We start from the raw sequence: 21,502 nt of genomic DNA on the forward strand, positions 1-21,502 counted from the left end.
TTAGTGGGAGATAGTGTTGTGGAGTTGATCATTTGTGAAAAGGCAAGGCAGTTACATGTGGATCTCGTAAAGAAAATGCCTGGAATGAGTGCTGCTGAGTTTTCAGGCCAGCAGAGCTGGTTCAACAGATTCAAGAAGCATAGTGGCATACACAGTGTTGTAAGGCATGGTGAGGCTATAAGTTCAGACAAATGTGCGGCTGAAAAATTCATGCACGAATTCAAGGGGTACATAAGAGGCTGAAGAATTCCTCCCCAACAAGTGTTTAATTGTGATGAAACAGGCCTCTTTTGGAAGGAAATGCCAAAGAGAACCTACATCATGCAGGAGGAAAATGCACTGCCAGGACACAAGCCTATGAAGACAGGCTAACTCTCTTGTTCTGTGCTAACACTAGTGGGATTTCAAAGTGAAGCCTTTACTGGCAAATCACTCTGAAAATCCCAGAGTGTTCAAAAAAAACAATGTCTTCATGAGTAAAGTGTGTGTGATGTGGAAAGCTAATAATAAGGCATGGGTCATGAGGCAAATTTTTAAAGAGTGGGTCCATGATGTGTTTGGCCCAATTGTGAAAAAATACCTCCTGGAAAAGAAACTGCCACTCAAGTGCTTCTTGGTAATGGACAATACTTCTGCTCATCCTCCAGACTTGGAAGACGAATTGTCTAGGGACTTCAGTTTTATAACAGTGAAGTTCTTGCCCCCTAACACCACTCCTCTCATCCAGCCCATGGACCAGCAGGTCATTTCTAACTTCACTCTACACCAAAGCAATGTTTCAAAGGTGCTTTGAAGTGACCTCGGACACTGAATTGACCCTAAGAGAGTTCTGGAGGGTTCACTTCAATATCCTCCATTGCATAAGCCTTATAAGTAAGGCTTGGCAGGAAGTGACTTCCAGGACTTTGAACTCTGCTTGGAGAAATTTGTGGCCAGACTGTGTCCAAGAGAAGGATTTTGAAGGGTTTGAGGCTGACCCTGTCGACCCTCTGCCTGTTGTGGAATCCATTGTGTCATTGGGGAAGTCCATGGGGTTGGATGTGAGTGGCGAGGATGTGGAAGAGTTGGTGAAGGACCACAGGGAAGAGCTAACCGCTGAAGAGCTGCAAGACCTTCAACTCAAACAGCAACAGACTGCAGCTGAGGAAACTTCTTCAGAGGAGGAGGTAGAGAGAGGGGGAGAAGGTGCCTTCTTCAGTGAGTAAGGACATTTGTGCAAAGTGAAGGGAGGTACAAAGTTTTGTGGAGAAATACCACCGTGACCAAGCTGAAACAAGCCATATCTGCAACATGTTCAGCGACAGAACCTTGTCCCACTTCAGACAAATCTTAAAGAGATGCCAGAAACAGACCTCTCTGGAGAGATATTTTGTGCAACAGGGTCCTAGTGCCATTAAAAGACAAAGAAGGAAAGTAACCCCAGAGAGGAACTTGATACCTAGAGTCCTTATGGTGAAGGATTCCCCTTCCAAACAATAACTTCAAATCTCTCTCCCCTCCTCTCCTTCTTCAATATGCCAACAAGTGTCTTCAATAAAGGTATGTAATGTTTATATTTATTTACAGTGGTCCCTCAACAATCGTCGGGCTCGATAGTTGTCCTTTTCGGAAATCGTCACGTTATTTTCATCCAAACATTGGTTCGCAAATGGTCGGTTGACTCACTAATCATCGTTCGTCCTGGACGTGTACTCATGGCTCTGAGCCGCCTCAGCCTCCCTTCCCAGCCAGTGTGCCATTGTTTACCAGTTAGCGATGGTCCCCTCACTTGCTCATACAAAATATTTCATAATATTCCATTCATTTTAGTGCTTGCAAGTGCTAAATAAGCTACCACGGCTCCAAAGAAAGCTCCTAGTGCCAAGCCTTTGGTATAGAAGGTAAGAAATATGATTGAATTTAAGAAAAACTTCATTGAACAATATGAAAGTGACGTGAGTGTGGCTGAACTGGCCAGGATGTATAACAAATCCTGTACAACCATATCTTCCATCATGGCCAAGAAAAAGGAAATCAAGGAAGCTGTTGTTGCAAAGGGGGTAAATATGCTGACAAAAATGAGATCACCAGTACTCAAAGATGTTGAGAAGTTATTAGGGGCAATTGGGAAATAACCCCTTCCCGGGGGACAATTACTAAAAAAGAAGAAAAAACTTAAAACTGGGGGTTTAAATTTCGGGGTGTAAAATGGGATAAGAAAAGAAAAGAATTTCTTTATTTTGAATGGAAAAAAAGTTGGGTGTCCTTTGTTAAACAAAGCTGAAGGGGGTAGGGGAGGGTTTATGGGGGGAAAAAAATGATTAAATCTGGGGGTATCTAAGGGGTTAGAGCAAAAAGGTAGCAGTAATGTTAAATGATCAGTTTGGAAGGAGAAAAAAGAATAAATGTGTAAATTCAAAATTTTGGATTTAAAAATAAAATTGATGGGAAATTGGGGATTAAGCGTAGCAAAAAGGGAAAAGAGGTGCAGAAAGAGGGGAGATTTAGGGAAAGGATAGGGTTTTAAAAAACCAAAAAAAAGAGGAATTTTGGGGGACTTTAATCAAAGTAGGAGAAACTTAGAGGGGGTAGGGTAAGGTCCCGGTGTAAATGATAATGGGGGCCCTTTTATTGAACTTTAAGAAAGGGGTTTTGTTTTAATAAAATATTTTTAAAAAAAGAAGGGAAAAAACTATCAAGATATATGAAAGGGGGAAAGATGTAGTTTTTTGGAAGGGAAGATAAAAAAACCGTTGATAGACTTAGAAGAACTGTTTAAGAGGGGTCCAGATATAAAAACCCGATCACTTTTGTTGAAACCAACTGGGGAGTAAAAAATGATGGGGTACATGAATAAAGCATCGGGGAAAAGAGAGGTGAAGGTTTATAAAAAAAGAGGAGGCAGTTAGGGGAAGATATTTAAAATATTGGGGGATAGATGGGCCAATGAGAGCAAAGGGAAAAGGGGAAGAGGATGGGGGTTTAAAAAGAAATTTTGAATGTTCCAGAAGTTTTGGGTTTCAGGGTTGCAGGGGGAAAAAAGGGGTTATTTTAAAAAAGATGAAAAAAGAGGTATGGGAAAAGAAAATATGAGGGAAATTTTTTAAAAGAAGGGGTTTAAAGGGGGATATAAGGAGAAAAAAAGAGAAATTTAAAAGAGTGGTAAAACAAAAGTAAAAAAAGCAAATGGGGAGTGGGGGATGTTTTCAACAAATTTTTTAAAATAAGGTTTTGGAGGAGATTAACCCAAATTAAGAAAATTTTGAGAAAAAATTGATTTTCCGTTAAAAAAGAGGGGAGTTATTAAATGGGGAGTTAGAGGTAAAAGATGGGGAAGGGAAAATTTTGAGGAATTGTTAAATGTTGATGAAGATAGGGAACTGATTTTTATAGGGGAAGAAGGGAAAAACATCTTTTAGGAGGAGGGAAAAGCCATGGTGGGGGGGGAAGTTTTGGGGGCAGTAAAAAGAAAGGGGGGGGGCAAGGGATTTATGGGGAAAAGAGGAAAGAAAAACAAAGGGGGGGAAAAGTTTGGAGTGGTTTGGGAATTTTTTAATAAATGTATGGAAGAGGGGATACCTTTTGGATTGGCAGAGGAATGATAGTTCCCCCTTTTTATAAAACAAAAGGGGTAAAAGAAAAAATTATAGGGGATGTTTTGTTTAGTTTTAGGGTAGGTTAGACAGAACCCCCAGGAGGGGGACTTTCCCCTGCCAAGTGGGGTGTAAAACGAAAAATTGTAATTGTTTTCATGATTTGGGTTGCTGGTCCTTTTTTTGTCTCATGAACATGCAAAATTTTAGGACGGGGTTGTACTTGTTACACTTATACACTCCCCACATGCAACATATGTATAACACCCCCGGGTTTTTATTTTTTTTTTACTAGCCTTGTTCTGTTTTTTTTCCCCTTTCCCATGGGGGGAAATGGGAAAAGACCCCTTTCCCCCGTAAGCCAAACGGTTAAAAAGGTTACTAAAAATGCCAGGAAGAAGGGAAAACCCTTTTCCTGATATATTTCTAAATGTGAAAAGAAAACCCCTTTTTGGGCCAAATTTTGCCTTTTTGGGATAAACCATTTGGGAAAAAAAGAAAAAAGTTGTTTAGGGACCCGCAAAGTGTATTTGAGTTAAATTTAGAATTAAGAGTAAGACGGGGGAATTTGGATAGAGATGAACAAGGAGGCTTTTTGGGAAAAGGGAGGGGGGTGGACCAGGTGTTTTCAAAGGAAAAATATAAGGGAAAAGATTTTTAATCAAAAAGGCCTTTTGGATTTTTTGGGTTTGGAAAAGGCGACAGGGGGGATAGGGGCAATGTGGGGATTTTCAATGGTTTGGGGGAGGTAGGGTTCGGGTTTTAAGAGTTTTTTCAGGGTAGTGAGGCTCAAGGAGAGGGGGTGAGGGAAAATTTTTTTCCGAAAAGTAGGCCTTTAAAACAAGGGTGATTACCGTAAGAATTTTATTTATAAATGGGGGGAAAAAGAAGGAATCCCGGGTCTTTGGGAAGAGGCGGAGTTAAAAGATAAAGAATCACGTGGGAGTTGTCACAGCTGTTTTTTTTGATGACACTGTGGTTTTGGGAGATTCTAAGAGAAATTTTGGGGATTGGTGGATGAATTTGTAGGGGGTGCAAAAGAAGAAAAAAAGGTGAAACAGGGGAAAAAGTAAGGTTAAAGGTAAAAAAAAGATTAGGGAAAAAGATTGGAATTTTAAAAATTGGGGGGAGAGAAGGGGGGGGTAAAAGATTCAGATATTTTTGGGGTGGATTTTTAATGGATGGGGCCCCATGAAAGATGGGTGAATCATAGAATTTATGAGGGAAAAAAAGTGGGGTGGTGCACTTAGGGGTCTGTGGGGGCAAAACCCTTTTTCCTGGGGGCAAAGGGGGAATGTATGAGATATAGTTTTTCCAACGCCTTTTAAGGGGAAAGGGATGAAATGGCCAAAAGGGGAGAAGGCTGAGGCAGTGGGGGTGCAATGTCTGAGGGGAAATTTTGGAAAAATAATGCAGAGAATTCCCTAGTTTGGAAGTTAGGGGGGAGGTGCGGGATTACCCCAAAACCCGTTGTCCAGAGGGTTGAGGGGGGGGTTTTTGAGGTGGTTCGGACATTTTAGAGAGAATGGGGCCAAAAAGTCGACCCAAGGTATCAGTCTGTAGGAAGGAAAATGGGGAGGGGTCCCTTAGGGGGGGGTTGGAGGAGGGGGAAAGGAGGTTTTGTGTGCTAGGGGGTTGGGCTTCCCGCAGGTGGGATGTTTGATAGAGTGGAAAAGGAAAACAAAAGGTTTTTACTTAAAAGTTTCCGTTTGGGGAGCAAAGAACAAGGGGAAGGGGTTCAGGGGAAAGCAGGCCGGACTTGGGGTTCCCCGGGGATGGGCGTACTTGCCCCCCTTAAGGAGGGGGGGGCATGTTGGAGTTTAAAAACTGGGTGCACCCTTCTGGAAAAAACAGTGATGGAGGAAAAGACAGGGGAAAATTTTTTGCCACCCTGCCTTTGGGGGTCGCCGGGGGATAAAAAAAAAAAAAAAAATAAACAAGAAACAATTAGAGGGGATAGTTTTTATAGCGATTATTTGTGAAAAGGGTTTGGGGCTGTGCATTTCCATCTGGTAAAGAAATTGCCCAACCCAGTACCCCGAAAAATTTGTGGGAATTTTTGGGCAAAGGTTGGGGGTTTTAGAGAAAGAACCGTAGGGCATACACAGCGGGATGAGGCATGGGAGGCTGCCGTTTTGACAAAATTAGAGTGAATTTTGGAGTGCATAGAGGGCTTTTTTTGGGTCAAACCCCAAAAAAGTGCCCGTTGTAAAAAAACAGGTCTTTTGGGAAAAAAATGCCAAAAAAAGGACCCATTATCAGGGGGAAAAGGGATCAAGGCAAAGTCATAAAGATAGGCGGGTGCCATGTTTTGCAAAGTAGTGGGGGTTTAAAGTGGCCAATTTCTTTTGGGACCATTCTGAAAAAAATTTCCCGAGTGTTGGAAAAAAATGGTTTTGAAGAGGAAAAAATTTTGGGGTTTGGGGACCTAAAATATGGCATGGGGCACGGGGGAAAATTTTCCCGGGGTGGTTCAAATGGGAAATGTTTTCCCAGTGGGAAGAATTACCCCCGAAAAAAATGACCAAGTGCCTTAGTAATGGACAATGTAACCCGCCCCATCCTCCAAATTTGGATGATTTTAAATTTGCAGGGGTTTAACCCCCAAGAAAGTTTTTGGGGCCCCAAAACTACTTCCCTCCAGCCCAAGGACCAGCAGGTTTTTTTTCCAAACTTTAAAAATCCCACACCAAAAATAAATTTTAAAGGTGCTTTTAAAGTGAAACCCAGACAATTACTTCCCTAAGAGGGTTTTTGGAAAGAACACTTTAGATTCCCCCCGCAAAACCTTTAAGGAAAGGGGTTTTGGGGCGGGGGGCCACCAGACTTTTGAGCTCGGGTTTTTGGAGAAAATTGGGGTTTTATTGGCAGAGGAGGAGGAAGAGAGATGGAAGAAGGTGCCTTCTTCAGAAATTAAGAAGATTTTTGAAATGAGGGGTAGGATGGAAAGATTTATGGAGAAACATCACCCTGAGAAGGATGTTGCAAGCCATATTGGCAACTTGTACAGTAACAGAGTCTTGGCCCATTTTAGAGAAGTTTTAAAGAGATGCCAGAAACAGAGCTCTCTGGACACTTTTTTTGCGAGACAGGACTCCAGTGACTCTCAAGCTGGTCCTAGTGGCATTAAGAAACAGAGAAGAGAAGTAACCCCAGAAAAGGCCTTGGTACCTGAGGTGTTGATGGAAGGGGATTCCCCTTCCAAACAGTAACTAATCCAATCTCTCTCCTCCTCCAGTCTTCCATACACTAAGAAGAATCGCCAATAAAGGTAAGTGTTATGCTGTTAATGTTTCATTCATCATGTCCCATTGTATTCTTTATGTGCTACATGTATATTTCATGTAAAAAAAATTTTGTTTTAGTACTTCTGGGTGTCAGGAACGGATTAATTGTATTTACATTATTTCTTATGGGGAAAATTGATTTGAAAATCGTCTATTTTGATAATTGTCACACTTCCAGGAATGGATTAACGACGATAAACGAGGGACCACTGTATATTTATTTATTATTATTTTGTGTACGTAAAACTATATTTATTCTTTAGAAAATAAATTTTTTGTGAATATTTTTAGGTGTTTGGAACGGATTAATTGTATTTACATTATTTCTTATGGGAAAAACTGATTCAGTTTTCACACGTTTCGATTTGAGAATCACCTTCTGGAACGGATTAAGTTCGAAAACCGGAGTTCCACTCTATGTATATGCATTTTATCACTCCAGAACACTTTAAATGTCATTGTATATTACTACTCACCTCTCACTCTACATTAAGACCATTACGACTACAAATATTTTAAGGTAAGTAATGAGTGTACTGTATCCGCATTTTATCGCTCTAGGGCACTTTAAGTGTTGTAGTATATTACTTGTGGGTGGCCTGGCCTGGCTGGCTACCATACCTCCTACACCTGACTTCCTACAAATTCAAATTCAAATTCAAATTCAAAGTTTATTCTCTATAAGGATTACAATGCTGAGCTTACAGAATTTGGTTATTGTGTGGTTTACATGTAGTTAAATAATGATTACAGAGTGTACCACTAGAACACCTAGCATGGCTAGGCATTTCGGGCAGACTTAGTTTATTTCTTAATTTTAAAATATTACAAATTATGAGGTAAGTTGGTATTATGGCTAAGTGACTAAATACTAGTTTGTGAGTTTAGCAATGTGAATGCTTTTGTTTTGGCACAGTACATAGTTTCAGTATTGGAGTATCACAGGATTCATTATTTTAAGATTGAGATTAATATTTCTGTTTATGGTCAAATGAGTGAGTGAGTGTAAGTGTGAACCACCAGGTGGTATTCGTGTAGTTAGTTGATGGGGTGTATCAGGGAGATAAGATGTTTTCTAATGGTAGTTTTGAAGGTGATGAATGTGTCTGCAGTTCTAGAGTTCTCAGGTAGGGTGTTCCAGATTTTAGGGCCTTTGACATACATTGAATGTTTGTAAAGGTTTAGTCGGACACGGGGAATGTCGTAGAGATGTTTGTGTCTGGTGTTATGCCTGTGGGTTCTGTCACAACTATCAAGAAAGCATTTTAGGTCAAGGTTGATATTGGAGTTTAAGGTCCTGTAGATGTAGATTGAACAGTAGTAAGTGTGGATGTACTGAACAGGGAGTAAGTTAAGATCTATGAAGAGTAGGGGGTGTGTTGCCAGGGATGGGATTTAGTGATTATTCTTACTGCAGCTTTTTGTTGGGTTATTATTGGCTTTAGGTGTGTTGCTGCAGTTGATCCCCAAGCACAAATAGCATAGGTGAGGTGTGGATAAATAAGTGAGTGGTATAGTGTGAGAAGGGCATTTTGCGGCACGTAGTATCGTATCTTGGAGAGGATCCCAACTGTTTTGGATACTTTTTGGTTATGTGTTGGATATGGGTGCTGAAATTCAGGTTGTTGTCAAGGTATAGGATTAGGAATTTGCCCTCATTATGACTGGTAATTAGAGTGTTGTCGATCTTAATGTTAATTTGTGCATCTCCTCCTCTGCTACCAAACATAATATAGTAGGTTTTGTCAGTGTTAAGCATAAGTTTATTGGCTGTCATCCAAGTCGATATTTTGATCAGCTCCTCGTTAACAATGGTGTTGAGGGTGGCAAGATTAGGGTGAGAGATGACATAAGTCGTGTCGTCAGCAAAGAGAATGGGTTTCAGGTGTTGGGATACGTTTGGAAGATCATTGATGTATATGAGGAAGAGCCGGGGACCAAGGACACTTCCCTGCGGAACTCTAGTATCAAGTGGCTGTGTTGTTGATGCTGTACCTTTAATGGTAACATACTGATACCTATTACTAAGGTAAGATTTGAAATAAGCAAGCGCATGGCCTCTTATACCGTAATGGTCAAGTTTGTGGAGTAGGATCTCGTGGTCTACTGTGTCAAAAGCTTTTTCTTAGGTCAATAAAAAATTCCTAGTGGATATTCCTTATTTTCCAATGCTGTGTAAAGCAGATCTAGCATTTTTATGATTGCATCATTAGTGCTTTTATTTTTTCCTGAATCCAAATTGGCAGGGGTTGAGTATGTTTTGTGCTGTTATAAATGAATATAGTCTCCTGTGCACGAGTTTCTCAAAGATTTTGGATAGCAATGGTAAGTTTGATATTGGTCTATAGTTGTTTAAGTCTGTAGGGTCACCACCTTTATGTATTGGTGTAACCCTTGCCATCTTGAGTAGTTTCGGGAAGGTGCTAGTTTCTAGTGACTTGTTAAAAAGTAATGAAATAGCATGCGAAAGGACATGGGCCGCTCGCTTGTACAGTAATGGTGGGACATGAGACAGAATCCCTGAGTTATTTTTAAGTGACTTTATAATCTCAGTGACTTCCGTGGGCTCAGTTGGTGCAAGATAGAAGGAATTTGGGAAATTCCCATCTAGGTAGTCCCCGGCATGGGCATTGGTATGTGGGATTTTATTGGCGAGATTAGATCCTATGGTTGAGAAGTTGTTTATCTTGTTAGCTGTGTCAGTGGGATGTAGTGATGTTTCATTAGGTTTAGTTAGGACAATATTCTTGGTTTTTTTCAGTTTGTGGGTCCCTAGAATCTGAGAGAGTGTTTTCCAGGTCTTTTTTATATCTCCTCTAGTGTCTGTGAATCTACTGGAGTAGTATAGTTGTTTGGCTTTCTTTATTACTTTGGTGAGAACTGATGAATAGTGTGTAAGAATATCTTTGTGTATTAAGCCCTGTCTATATTGCTTTTCATATTGGTGTTTCTTGTCAATGGATTTCAGAATGGTGCTAGTTAGCCATAGGCAACGAAGCCGTTTGTTTGTGATCTGTTTCGTTTTTATAGGACAATGTTTGTTGTATAGCCTAAGTAATTTGTTAAGAAAAATGTCTGTCCAGTCATCAATACCATTGGCCCTGGAGAATTATGTAGGCCAGTCAACAGTCTCTAGGTCAGCTGTGAACTTCCTTATTGAGGCCTCGTCATGGAGTCTAAATGAGACTGTTGTATTCAAGTGGTGGTTTACTAATGTTTGTCAGGAGGAAGGTAGGGTAGTGGTCTGTAGTGCTATCTGTGATTATCCTTGATTTAAGGTATACAAAATAAATACTACTCACCTCTCACCCTACATTAAGACTACAAATATTTTAAGGTAAGCAATGAGTGTACTGTGTGTGTATATTTTTTATTGTTTTTAATGCCTAGTTCTACTGTTGGTGTAAACTTGTTATCTAGCATTTATGTGCATTTATAAGTGGAAAAAAGAGAGTTCCACTTTATGGTGATTTCCGCTTTATGGCGATAGCCTGAAACCTAACCTTCCATATAAGTGGGGCCCTACTGTACAAGGAAAATGGAAGCAGCAGGTAAGAGAGAGGTGAAGGTTTATAAGCTAAAGGAAGAGGCAGTTAGGGTAAGATATATATAACTACTGGAGGATAGATGGGCTAGTTAGAGTATAGGCAATGGGGTCAAAGATGTATGGGGTAGGTTTAAGAATGTAGTGTTAGAGTGTTCAGCAGAAGTTTGTGGTTACAGGAGAGTGGGTGCGGGAGGGAAGAAGAGCGATTGGTGGAATGATGATGAAAAGAGAGTAGTAAGGGAGAAAAAGTTAGCATATGAGAGGTTATTACAAAGTAGAAGTGATGCAAGGAGGGAGAAGTATATAGAAAGAAAAAGAGAGGTTAAGAGAGTGGTGAAGCAATGTAAAAAGAGAGCAAATGAGAGAGTGGGTGAGATGTCATCAACAAATTTTGTCAAAAATAAGAAAAAGCTTTGGAGATTAATAAGTTGTGGAAGACTAGGGAACAAATGGATTTGATAGTTAAAAAAAGGAGAGGAGAGATATTAAATGGAGAGTTAGAGGTATCGGGAAGATGGGAGAAATATTTTGAATATTACTGATGATAATTGATGACTGATGATCAATCTAGTACAGTATTACATAATAACTGACAATGATGATGATGAATAATGACAAATAATGAATGATGGATGATGAATGAATAATGAATGATGGATGATGTTTGATGAGTAATGGTTCAATATGACATAATGATGCATACTGGTTAACAATATTCTAAGAATTAAAACTACATTGCATACCATACCTGTATACTATTCCTGCCATGTTCAACATGCGCTTGCTTGCAATGGTGTCTGGCTTTTTAACATGTTTATCAGAGAAAAAAATAACTTCTCTAATTCGTGCCTGGATTATTAGCTTAGCACATTCATTGCAAGGAAACAAAGCAACATAGATGGTACAGCCAGACAAATCAGAACTATTCTTATTCATGATGGCATTCATCTCTGCATGACAAACTGTTGAATAATAAAATAAAATAAATTGCAGGTATTACAGAAAGTGTAGCTATATAAAAGATCTGTAATATTAAAAGCAAAAATCATAAACTAAAACAATAAAAACTTCAGCAGAACAAATAACATTAACTACCTAGAGTACTACTGCATTTAAAAATGTGCATGACTACAAAGAAAAATATATATACGTACTGTAATTATTAGTACTAATGTTATTACTCTGCTACTTTTTTATTTTTAACCAAGTCAGCCACTTCTCGACAAGGCGTGGCAACCCCCCCAAAAAAAAAAAACACATTCATCTTCGTCTGCTACACCTGACGTTACTATATAAGTGCCAGGCTCCTTGCTTCTGATTCAGAATCTCCACGACTACGGTGCTCTTCGCACCTACTCCAAGGTTGAGGGACTGATTACCTCATCTTCTGTACATAGTCTTACTGTCTTCAAGTTATGTCCTTGAATTTGTATTGATAAAGCCACTGGATGGCGAAACGTCTACAATAAAGATACCCAGATGTTGCACATGTGTCTTAATTTCATCTTGTCAGTAGTATTATATACCATTCTTGCACAACATTCATCTTCACTCAGTCAATAACTGTCTTGCTATAAGTATACAGACACAGACAATCGATTCATATGAGCAAAAACAATTATACAATACCAAATTGCAACTTCAAGATGATCCTAAGCAACTGGTGTAGAAAAGTATATTTAGCATGAAAAGGCTTTGTTTCATTGTATACTGTATTTACAAATTTGTTTAATATACAAGTTTATGCCATAATACTGTGTATGTTATATGTGATAGAATATGTTGATCCATGAACCTAGCAGTGGATAATGGAGAGGATTTAAAGTAAAACTCTCATATACAAAGAATACAGTCATCAATTGTATCAACTGTTAGCAACCAGGCCTCATGACAGTCAAAATGGTTGTTGAACAATACTGCACTAAGCAAACCCTATATTCCCATAGACTTCCATGTTCAAATCAAGAGATACATTCTTGGAAAAATTCCTGTTCAGCATATCCTTCCAATTAAATCCCTCTGAATCAGTACACAGCACAATGAAATTAACTAAATAAAAAACCTCACATCTCTAACCCTTCTTGAGTTAAAGACCTGAGGTCATGTTGTTACAAAAAATGCGATTCTAAAAGCTTAGAGATCTCCAGTGAATACTAGAAAGGACTGCCCTTCTAGCATCCAGCCTGTTACTGGGTTTTCGTAACAATTAGACAGTATCCCTGTCCAATTATTAGTGCTTCAGGATTACAACTGGTAGGCTACTAACTAGAGAAATTAAAATTTAATAAATTTATTAATTAAGTCTAGAGGTATATTATCAAATTAAATTAAATTAATCACAGTAATCAAAATTATATTAATCACTTCTCTCGTGTACAATATTATTGTGCTGAAAGCACATATCACATTTATAATTCTTAAGTACCGTCTGGTACATTAACATTTAATAAGATATTACAAATATGTACAAGTAAGTTTGTGTGTATGTGTGTAAGTGCTCTAAGTAGTTCACTATGTCTCACGACTCGACTAGACTTAAACAAGTGACTGACAAAGTCCTCAAATAAACTAACTTCTTGACCAACCGGCAATCAGAACAGTCTGCTTGAACAATAAAAAGAATGCTAAGCCCAATAGCAATATAGTAAGCAACTTCAACACAGAATCAGGAACAAGGAGATAATATAACGACAGCTAGTAGGGACCATCAGCAGATCCTCCACAAAAGTCACAAAACTCCCATACAACTGAATCTAAGTTCAGCATAAGAAAATCCCCGACTGTGACAATACACAGATACCAGTACAAGTTAGGTCAGAAGCTACAGCTCAGGACCTGAGTTGCTCAGAGTGTCTTTGAGACACAACCTCAGTACAATGTCGAAAGTCACTAAGTCTATACAATGTTCTGTGAACAGAGTCTCCAGAACTAACAAGAATATTGAGACAAGAGACGATCTTCCAACAAGGGCCAATAAGGAAGAGTTAGGCACTTGCCAGGGATACATCCAACCACCAAGAGAGTCTAGACCAGACTGAATACTTCAGGCGAGGTGAGTACACCCCCCCCCTCGATCACGTGATAGCTCCGTGGACAGCTGTTGCCCAGCAACAGAAGCCGGCAGAGTAACGAGCCACAAGCGATAATTATAGTAGTTAGACAATCAAGACTTGAACTTTGAGCACATAATATATGTGTTACATCCTACCTAACAAAAGGAAACTAAGTCAAATAATAATATAAAGTCATATATTTACGATTTAGCTATTATCGCAAATATAAGCAATATAAAATTATATGAAAAGGTAATATACATGTATTATATATAAATAATATACATTGCAACCCATTCAGGGGTTGCAACACATGTGTGGTGGAGTTGGTCACTATAAAAGATCACACTGACTAAGGGAGGGAGAAACATTAGAGAAAACTGAATGTCAAGATAGACAAAGAATTTTACAGCAATTGTGGGTTGTGTAAAGGATGTTACAAGTGAATTCAGAAGAATAAGGTGATGAGACCTTGGTAAATACAGTACAAGTTTCTTGAATGAAAGAAAACTACTATGAGTAAGCATCAGCAACAAGTATGAAGGATGAGTTAAAGAGAAAAGAGTTGCATGAGTGTTGAGTTTGTAGATACGCAATGTGGATGTATCACAGTGGTACCAACTGTACTGTATACATGTGAAACCTGGAAAGGTTAAAGGCAGGTTCAATGTTTTGCCTAAGATTAATGTTGATGTGAATGTTATGAAAGGAATAAGAAATGAAGAAATTAGAAGAAAGTGTGGAATTGTGAAAAGTATGATTCAACGTGCAAAAGAGAGGGTGTGAGATAATACAGTTATGAGGTAGAAAGGAAGGTGTAACAGGCATATGAAGAAGAGATCTATGAAAAACATAAGAGAGCTACCGAGAGGTAGAGGCTTGAACATTCTGCACGCACATGAAAGCATGTTTATCCAAGCGGAGGCAAGAACTCTGTGAAATAAAATGCTGTTGCAGTGAGAACTAGGTAATAGCTTTGAAAAGACTAAAAGAAACAAGTTAACTGAATTACTTTTGAAAGAAACTCTGAATGCAAATGGGAAATGGTGGACGAGTTAAACAAAAATAATGAATACTGTAATAATTTTTTCTTTAACACACTGGCCATCTCCCACTAAGGCAGGGTAACCTGAAAAAGAAACACTTTCACCATTATTCACACTATCACTGTCCTGCCAGAGGCATGCAGATACAACAATTCTGATGTCCTGCCAAACAACAAATATCTCTCATCCCTCCTTCAGAGTGCAGGCACTATACTTCCCACCTCCAGGACTCAAGTCTGGCTAACTGGTTTCCCTGAATACTAACTTACCATACATATATTTTGTAAGAAGAGGGTCTTGTGATTCTTTACTCCAAGGCAACACATCATCACTGCAGCCCCTCGGCATTCCATTATATCCAATACCAACTATTTTCTTGTCTGTGTTAACTATACATGCTCCAACTTGTGAGCATGGATCCTTGCTTCGCATGGCAGTTAAAAATGCTACTGCCATAAAGTATTCTTCCCAAGAAATATAGTTGTGCCTCTTGGAGTCACATGATCTGCAAGATAATACATACAACTACTTACAAATTTAATTAAATAATTTGGCCATGCTGCTTATTCATGCAAATAATACTTATAAATAAAAATAAACACTAACTTATAAATGTTGATTGAAAAATAACATGAGATTCACTGGGTAACTTATACTTTTAACTTTTATTTTTTAATGTTTATTACAATATACAGTGGAACCTTGGTTGCCAAATTTAATTCATTCCAGATATCAATCTGACATCGCAAAATGTACGACGACCAAAGCAATTATTCCCATAAAGAATAATGTAAACAGAATTAATTCGTTCGAGACACCAAATGACAATATGTATAATAATTTATTAAAAAACTAACTACTACATAAAACTGTAAAAATAAATACTAAAAGAAACTTTAACTGAAATACTGTACAGTAAACGAAAATTTTGTCAAAGGAGAGCTAATGGCATACTGGAAGCAGGAGGTGGAGGAGAGGAGGGGTTATGTTACTGCTTGGAAGGAGAGTAACCTTCTATTAATATGTCAGGCAACTATCCTGGTGTTGTTTCTCTTCTTTGTCTCTTTTCACCAATAACACCTTGTTCTGGCTCACTGGTTCTTTGTCTCACTAAAAACCAGGTCTAGTGTTTGTTTCACTTGTTCTAAATACTACACTGTCTACATGTGAGACATGACACTGGCCACTGCTTCTGTCTGGAAGATATTTTTTCAGCAAACTCATGCACTTCATGCCATTTAGTAAACATTTCCTTGACAAGTGAAATGGGCACATCTTCCCTTCCCTCCTCTTCTTCTGATGACAGCTCCTCCACTGCAGTTTGTTGCTGCTTCTTCTGAAGGTCTACAAGTTCTTCTAATGGTGAGTTCAGTTCTATGCTTCTCCAACTCCTACACATCATCTTCAGTCACCTCTAGGCCTAAGGTCTTCCCCAGGGATACAATATCCTCTACCACTCAGGCTCATCTTCAAAACCTTCAAAATCCCTGGCTGCCACAAAGTTAGGCTACAATTTCTTCCATGCTGATTGCATGGTCCTGGAAGACACATTTCCCCAGGCTTTGTCTATAAAGCCTCAAGCAGGTGAGGATACCAAAATGGTCCTTCCAGAACCCCTGAGGGTTAATTTTGTTTCTGAAGTGATTTCAAAGCACCTTTCAAAAAGTGCTTTGGTGTAGAGTTTCTTGAAGTCAGAAAATGACCTGCTGGTCCATGGACTGGATGAGAGGAGTGGTGTTAGGAGGCAAGAACTTCACAGTTATAAAACTGAACTCCTCTAGTAACTTGCTTTCCAACTTGGAGGGTGTTACGACTTGCTCTATGCCGCAACAATAGGGGAATAAATACGTACTTAGTTTTTGCTTTTTGGTTAGTTTTTATTTACTACCAGTTACGAACCTTTATTGGCATCCCAGTCAGTGAATTAAAATGACAATTCACTATTATCAATGAAATGAGACTGTACGATGAGGAACGTAATTCTATGTTCAAATCCTTATGAATTAAGCATAATACAATAATTACAATGAAGAGTCCAAATAAGAACTATTATGGGAACTTTAAGGAAGTACATCAGTTATCCTTCTTAAAGAGAAGAGTTATCAGACTCTTGGAATTAACAGCAAAGTCAAGACAATAGACACGATCTAGAATTATTGACCAAGTTAATTAAGATCTCTGGGTTGAAGACCCGATCAGAGTCAGTGCTATGATCTGACTGACTGTTCAAATGCTCAATGGTCTGACATCAGGACGGACAGGAGGTAGCGCTAGGCGCCAATTCTGGAACCATCAACTGGACTTCTAAAGTAGTGGTTCCCCACTTGCATAACAGAACACAGTAATCAACCTACTATAATACAATAATAATATAATACAATATAATGTAATATTATAATAATGCCTAACGAATAACATCTTATTGAATACAACCTTGCTTGAGAGTACCTTTGATGATTTATACCGTACCCGATAATAATATATAGTCGAACCTGCTTTATCTAGCTAGTAATAAAGTGGTTCGCAATATATTACTATAGAACTTATTTTAATCAGGTCTTTTATTTTTGTATATAATGGAGTGTGAAGGAGGGGCACGTAACAGAGGGTGAGCAGGGACATTCTCCATAAGTAAAAGGGCCATAAGTGGCAATTGTTTTTTAAATGAGGTACTTTTTGACAGTGAGAGCAAAGACCTCATGAACCCACTCAATAAAAAACTGTCTTGTTACCCAAGCTTTCGTGTTGGCCCTCCACATTACAGCGAATCTATTTTTCATAACATTGTTCTTCTTAAAAACTAGTGGATTTTCAGAATGATAAACAAGTAAGGGCTTCAATTTCAAGTCCCCTCTTGGGAATTTTCTTCCAGAAAAGGCCTGTCACGTCACAATTAAACACTTGTTGGGGACAAACCCCCCCTCAGCCTCTACATACTTTTGGAATTCATAACATACTTTTCAACAGCTGCTTCATCAGCACTGGCAGCCTCCCCATGCCTAACTACACTATGAATGCCACTTCTTTCCTTAAAATTATCAAACCAACCCCTACTAGCCTTGACTCAGACCCACATAGTCAAGTCATTGTCCAGTGTGCATTCTGTGAGCATTTGACCCAAGCCGTTTGCATTGTCAGTTGACAACCCAGAGAAAATACGAAAACCAGGACATTTTTTCTCAAATTCCTCATTCAAAAACCGATTTGTTCAACAAGTAATGCGGTCGGCAACTGAGTTTCCACTGTATCTGTAAATTGTTGAGTGTCAAAAGAGGCAACTAAAATCCCAGGAGAAAGTGCCTAGTAACCTCTTCTCCTGTATAAATTACCAAATGTAAAAAGAAAAACTTTTGTTTCCTCTTTTTCTGATCACCCAGTCAAGGTGAAAGACAGCCAGTGTGTTAAAAAATTCTGTAAAATATATGTACAGTACTATATTAGTTATACTGCACTACAGACTAATTTAATGCTTTTCTGCTATTTTTAATATTCTGATTTAATAGACACTCAGAGAATATCCCCATATGAATGAAGAAAGGATAACTGAAATTTACAAAAGCTTTACAGACCTCCAGTAGCACATTTTTAATATTAATATTATTATTATTATTATTATTATTATTATTAGTAGTAGTAGTACTACTACTACAAGATAAGGTAGGAAGATAGAAAGGAGGGAGGGTGAGAAGCAAAGGATAAGGAAATGGTAAAAAAAAGAGGATGAAAATAGAGAGAGGGAAAAGGGAGGAAGATCAAAATGGAGGAAAAAGTTATAGGAGGACTGGGAAGAAGGAAAAAAGTGGAGGAGAAAGAAGGAGATGAGTAAAGAGGAAGAAGAGGGGGGTAACATAAGTTGTGCAATAGAAAATACATTAGCTTCGACTTAATACTCTTACCCAATAGCCAGTTGAGATAAAGCACCACTAACATCATCGTAGGCACCAACAACTGGATTTGTCTTTTCATTTTGTTCACTTAACTGAGACTCTGATACTTTCACCACTTCCATTCTGATACCTGGAAAAAAATAACTGATACAACAATAATGATGATTCTGGATATTTTGTGTACAGCCTCTCCTCACTTAAATGATGGAGTTCTGTTCCTAAGACCACGCCGGCAAACGAATTCGTCGCTAAGTGGCCTGATGGCTAAAGCTCCCGCTTCACACACGGAGGGCCCGGGTTCGATTCCCGGCGGGTGGATACATTCCGACACGTTTCCTTACACCTGTTGTCCTGTTCACCTAGCAGCAAATAGGTACCTGGGTGTTAGTCGACTGGTGTGGGTCGCATCCTGGGGGACAAGATTAAGGACCCCAATGGAAATAAGTTAGACAGTCCTCGATGACGCACTGACTTTCTTGGGTTATCCTGGGTGGCTAACCCTCCGGGGTTAAAAATCCGAACGAAATCTTATCTTATCTTATCTTACTTTGATGGTAGTGAGTTTGTGTCAACCATCTTTGATACTATTTTAATATCACCTTTGTACCATTTATAACGTTTCAAGTATATTTTTAAATGTTTATACAGTAGTGTACTGAATATTGTAATAAACAGAAGAGAGGAAATCAGCTCTAATATATATTATTTAGGCATGCATACTGGTCAAAGAGCCCATCGTAAGTCTGAGTCGCCGGTAAACGAGTACGTCGCTAATTGAGGAGATGCTGTATATGTATTTAAATGTACACTTCAGTATATTGCTATTATGCAGTCATCTGAATGTTCTGTACAGGAATGATAATTGTACTTATGTGTACCTATACCTAAATAAACTTGCTCCTGGTTTCCTATCTTCATTGATAAATTAGTAAAATATTTTCTTAAATATTTTAAAAGGTTTACATTTGTACTTAGATGGATACCATATTTAATGGCTTTGAATGAGACAAAACTGCCTTTACACCTGAAGGATACCTGGAGAGTGTTCCAGGAGTCAATACCCCTGCAACCCGGTCCATGACCAGGCCTCAAGAACCTAGGTACAATATTCACGCAATATTTAAATGAGTTTGTTTTCAAGCCTTATTAATATTTAACAAATAAAGTATACACAGAACCCTAAGAAACATGCAAATGATTTAAAAATGCCTATCAATAATTGTGCCTGTCCAGAGAATTGTTGAGATTATTATTATTATTATTATTATTATTATTATTATTATTATTATTATGGGGGAGTGTTAAACCTGTAGGTGTTACACAGCGTTTGTGGTGGAGGGATGGAAGGCATTCATGCTCAATTCGCATAACTGGTACACAGATCTGATTCCCTAGATCAAGAGCCCTTCACCTGCATCAAGGAAGCTCCCTTGAGGGGTGAGATTACCAAATAAAATTAAAATTCCATCGTAAAAGTTTACAATTATGCATAAGGCTTAATAAAAACTTACTTGCCACACATTTAACTGTAAATACAAAAATAAAATGGTTGATATGTGCTTCTCCGAATGTGTCCAGCAGACATAAAAGGGAGAGGGGCAATTGTCCAAGAAAAGGATTAGGGAAAATTGTTTCACAGATGTCCAGGTTAGTTTAGGCAAGACTCATCAGGAAACAGGACAAGTGGTTCCTCAAGCTTTTGGTCAGCTTTCCACTGGCTTACCCGTCCACCCCCACTAAAAATTAAAAATTAATTTTACTAATGCTCATTATCATTATAATCAAACCTAAGCCCTAAACCCACAAGGGTCATACAGACGAGATGTCCAGAGTGTCTACAGTCACTGCAGGGCAGCAAACCCCAGGAGTCCTTGACCCCAAGTTTTGTATTAAGCTCGAGTAAAACTGGACTTAACACCACAGTGCTGACGTCGCCAGGGTAACACTTGATAGAGTAACTATTTTCTTTTCCCCCTTCTGCTTCCTTTTCTCTAGACGACGTGCAGCTTCCTTGAGGTTAATTTCATGTTCTTGTTGTTGTTATTGGGGTTTATAGGGCCACTCTCAAATTTGTTGTTGTTGTTGTTGGGGTTTATAGGGCCACTGACAGCAGAGATTTTTTTCATCTTAATGTTCAAAATGATAAAGCTTTGTTGTTGGGTTTATAATAATAATAATATCTTTATTTACTACAAGTACATGTACAAGGTATATAGTCCTAGTTGACAACAATGACATATTACTACACATTATTATTATTATTATAATCAAAAAGAAGCGCTAAGCCACAAGGACTATACAGCTTATATTACTACACAGAAAGCCGCTTGTTATGCTCCGCATGTCGGGCAAATTAGGTCAGTGTCCCAGGATGCGACCCACACCAGTTGACTAACATCCAGGTACCAATTTATTGATGGGGAACATAGACAACAGGTGGAAAGAAACACGCCCAATGTTTCTACTCTGGCTGGGAATCGAACCCAGGTCCTCGCCGTGTGAAGCGACAGCGTTAACCACGAGGCCACCAAAACCATGTGAATGTATTTAATAATAAAATAAAATAATAATAATAATAATAATAAAATAAAATAATAATAATAATAATAATAATAATAATAATAATAATAATAATAATAATAATAATATCTTTATTTACTAGTAGTACATGTACAAGGTATACAGGCCTAGCTGACATTAATGACATACTACTTGTGGAAAATTGCATTTATCTGAATGTAACTAATTATGTACATAACAGTAAATGATAACAAAGATAATTATTATTTATCAATGTTACATAGACAAGTAGGAATTTGGGACACCTAAGTCGCAAAAATGTCCCCCTTCAATACCTACCATTGTCATAACCACAAGTTGCTCTGGACCTATTAATTATCAAATGAAAAATACATCACCAGGAATGCTGGTAAATATATAAATTTGTGGACTGTATATTAAAAATAATAAATGGTTATATATATACACAATTACATAACAGAAGGAAAATATATCTTAATATCACTCACCAATTTGACTGGAGATTAATGTGTATCATACTCAGAAAACCTCACTCTAACTAAATCTATGAAAATAATGCTGGCCAGAAT

At 38.4% G+C, this 21,502-nt stretch overlaps 1 protein-coding gene across 7 annotated transcripts in view; it reads right to left on the minus strand.

The window, feature by feature from the left end:
• The window catches only part of LOC128689420 (uncharacterized), a 43,682-nt gene extending 23,199 nt beyond the window's left edge, over positions 1 to 20,483 (minus strand). The window contains exons 1-4 of one of the 7 annotated variants that reach the window (XM_053777668.2): positions 20,323 to 20,483; positions 18,402 to 18,522; positions 14,775 to 15,010; positions 11,155 to 11,368 (exon numbers count right to left, since the gene is read on the minus strand). In XM_053777668.2, coding sequence (XP_053633643.1) covers positions 11,155 to 11,368; positions 14,775 to 15,010; positions 18,402 to 18,514 — 563 coding nt within the window. In that variant the 5' untranslated portion in view covers positions 18,515 to 18,522; positions 20,323 to 20,483. Of the gene's footprint in view, positions 1 to 11,154; positions 11,369 to 14,774; positions 15,011 to 18,401; positions 18,537 to 20,179 lie in introns of all 7 variants that reach the window. The other 6 variants (XM_053777667.2, XM_053777664.2, XM_053777666.2 and 3 more) reach the window with 6 other exon arrangements.
• Positions 20,484 to 21,502: the final 1,019 nt, after the last annotated feature.

This window comes from Cherax quadricarinatus, chromosome 18, assembly GCF_038502225.1.
Source record: "Cherax quadricarinatus isolate ZL_2023a chromosome 18, ASM3850222v1, whole genome shotgun sequence".
Taxonomy (NCBI): domain Eukaryota; kingdom Metazoa; phylum Arthropoda; class Malacostraca; order Decapoda; family Parastacidae; genus Cherax; species Cherax quadricarinatus.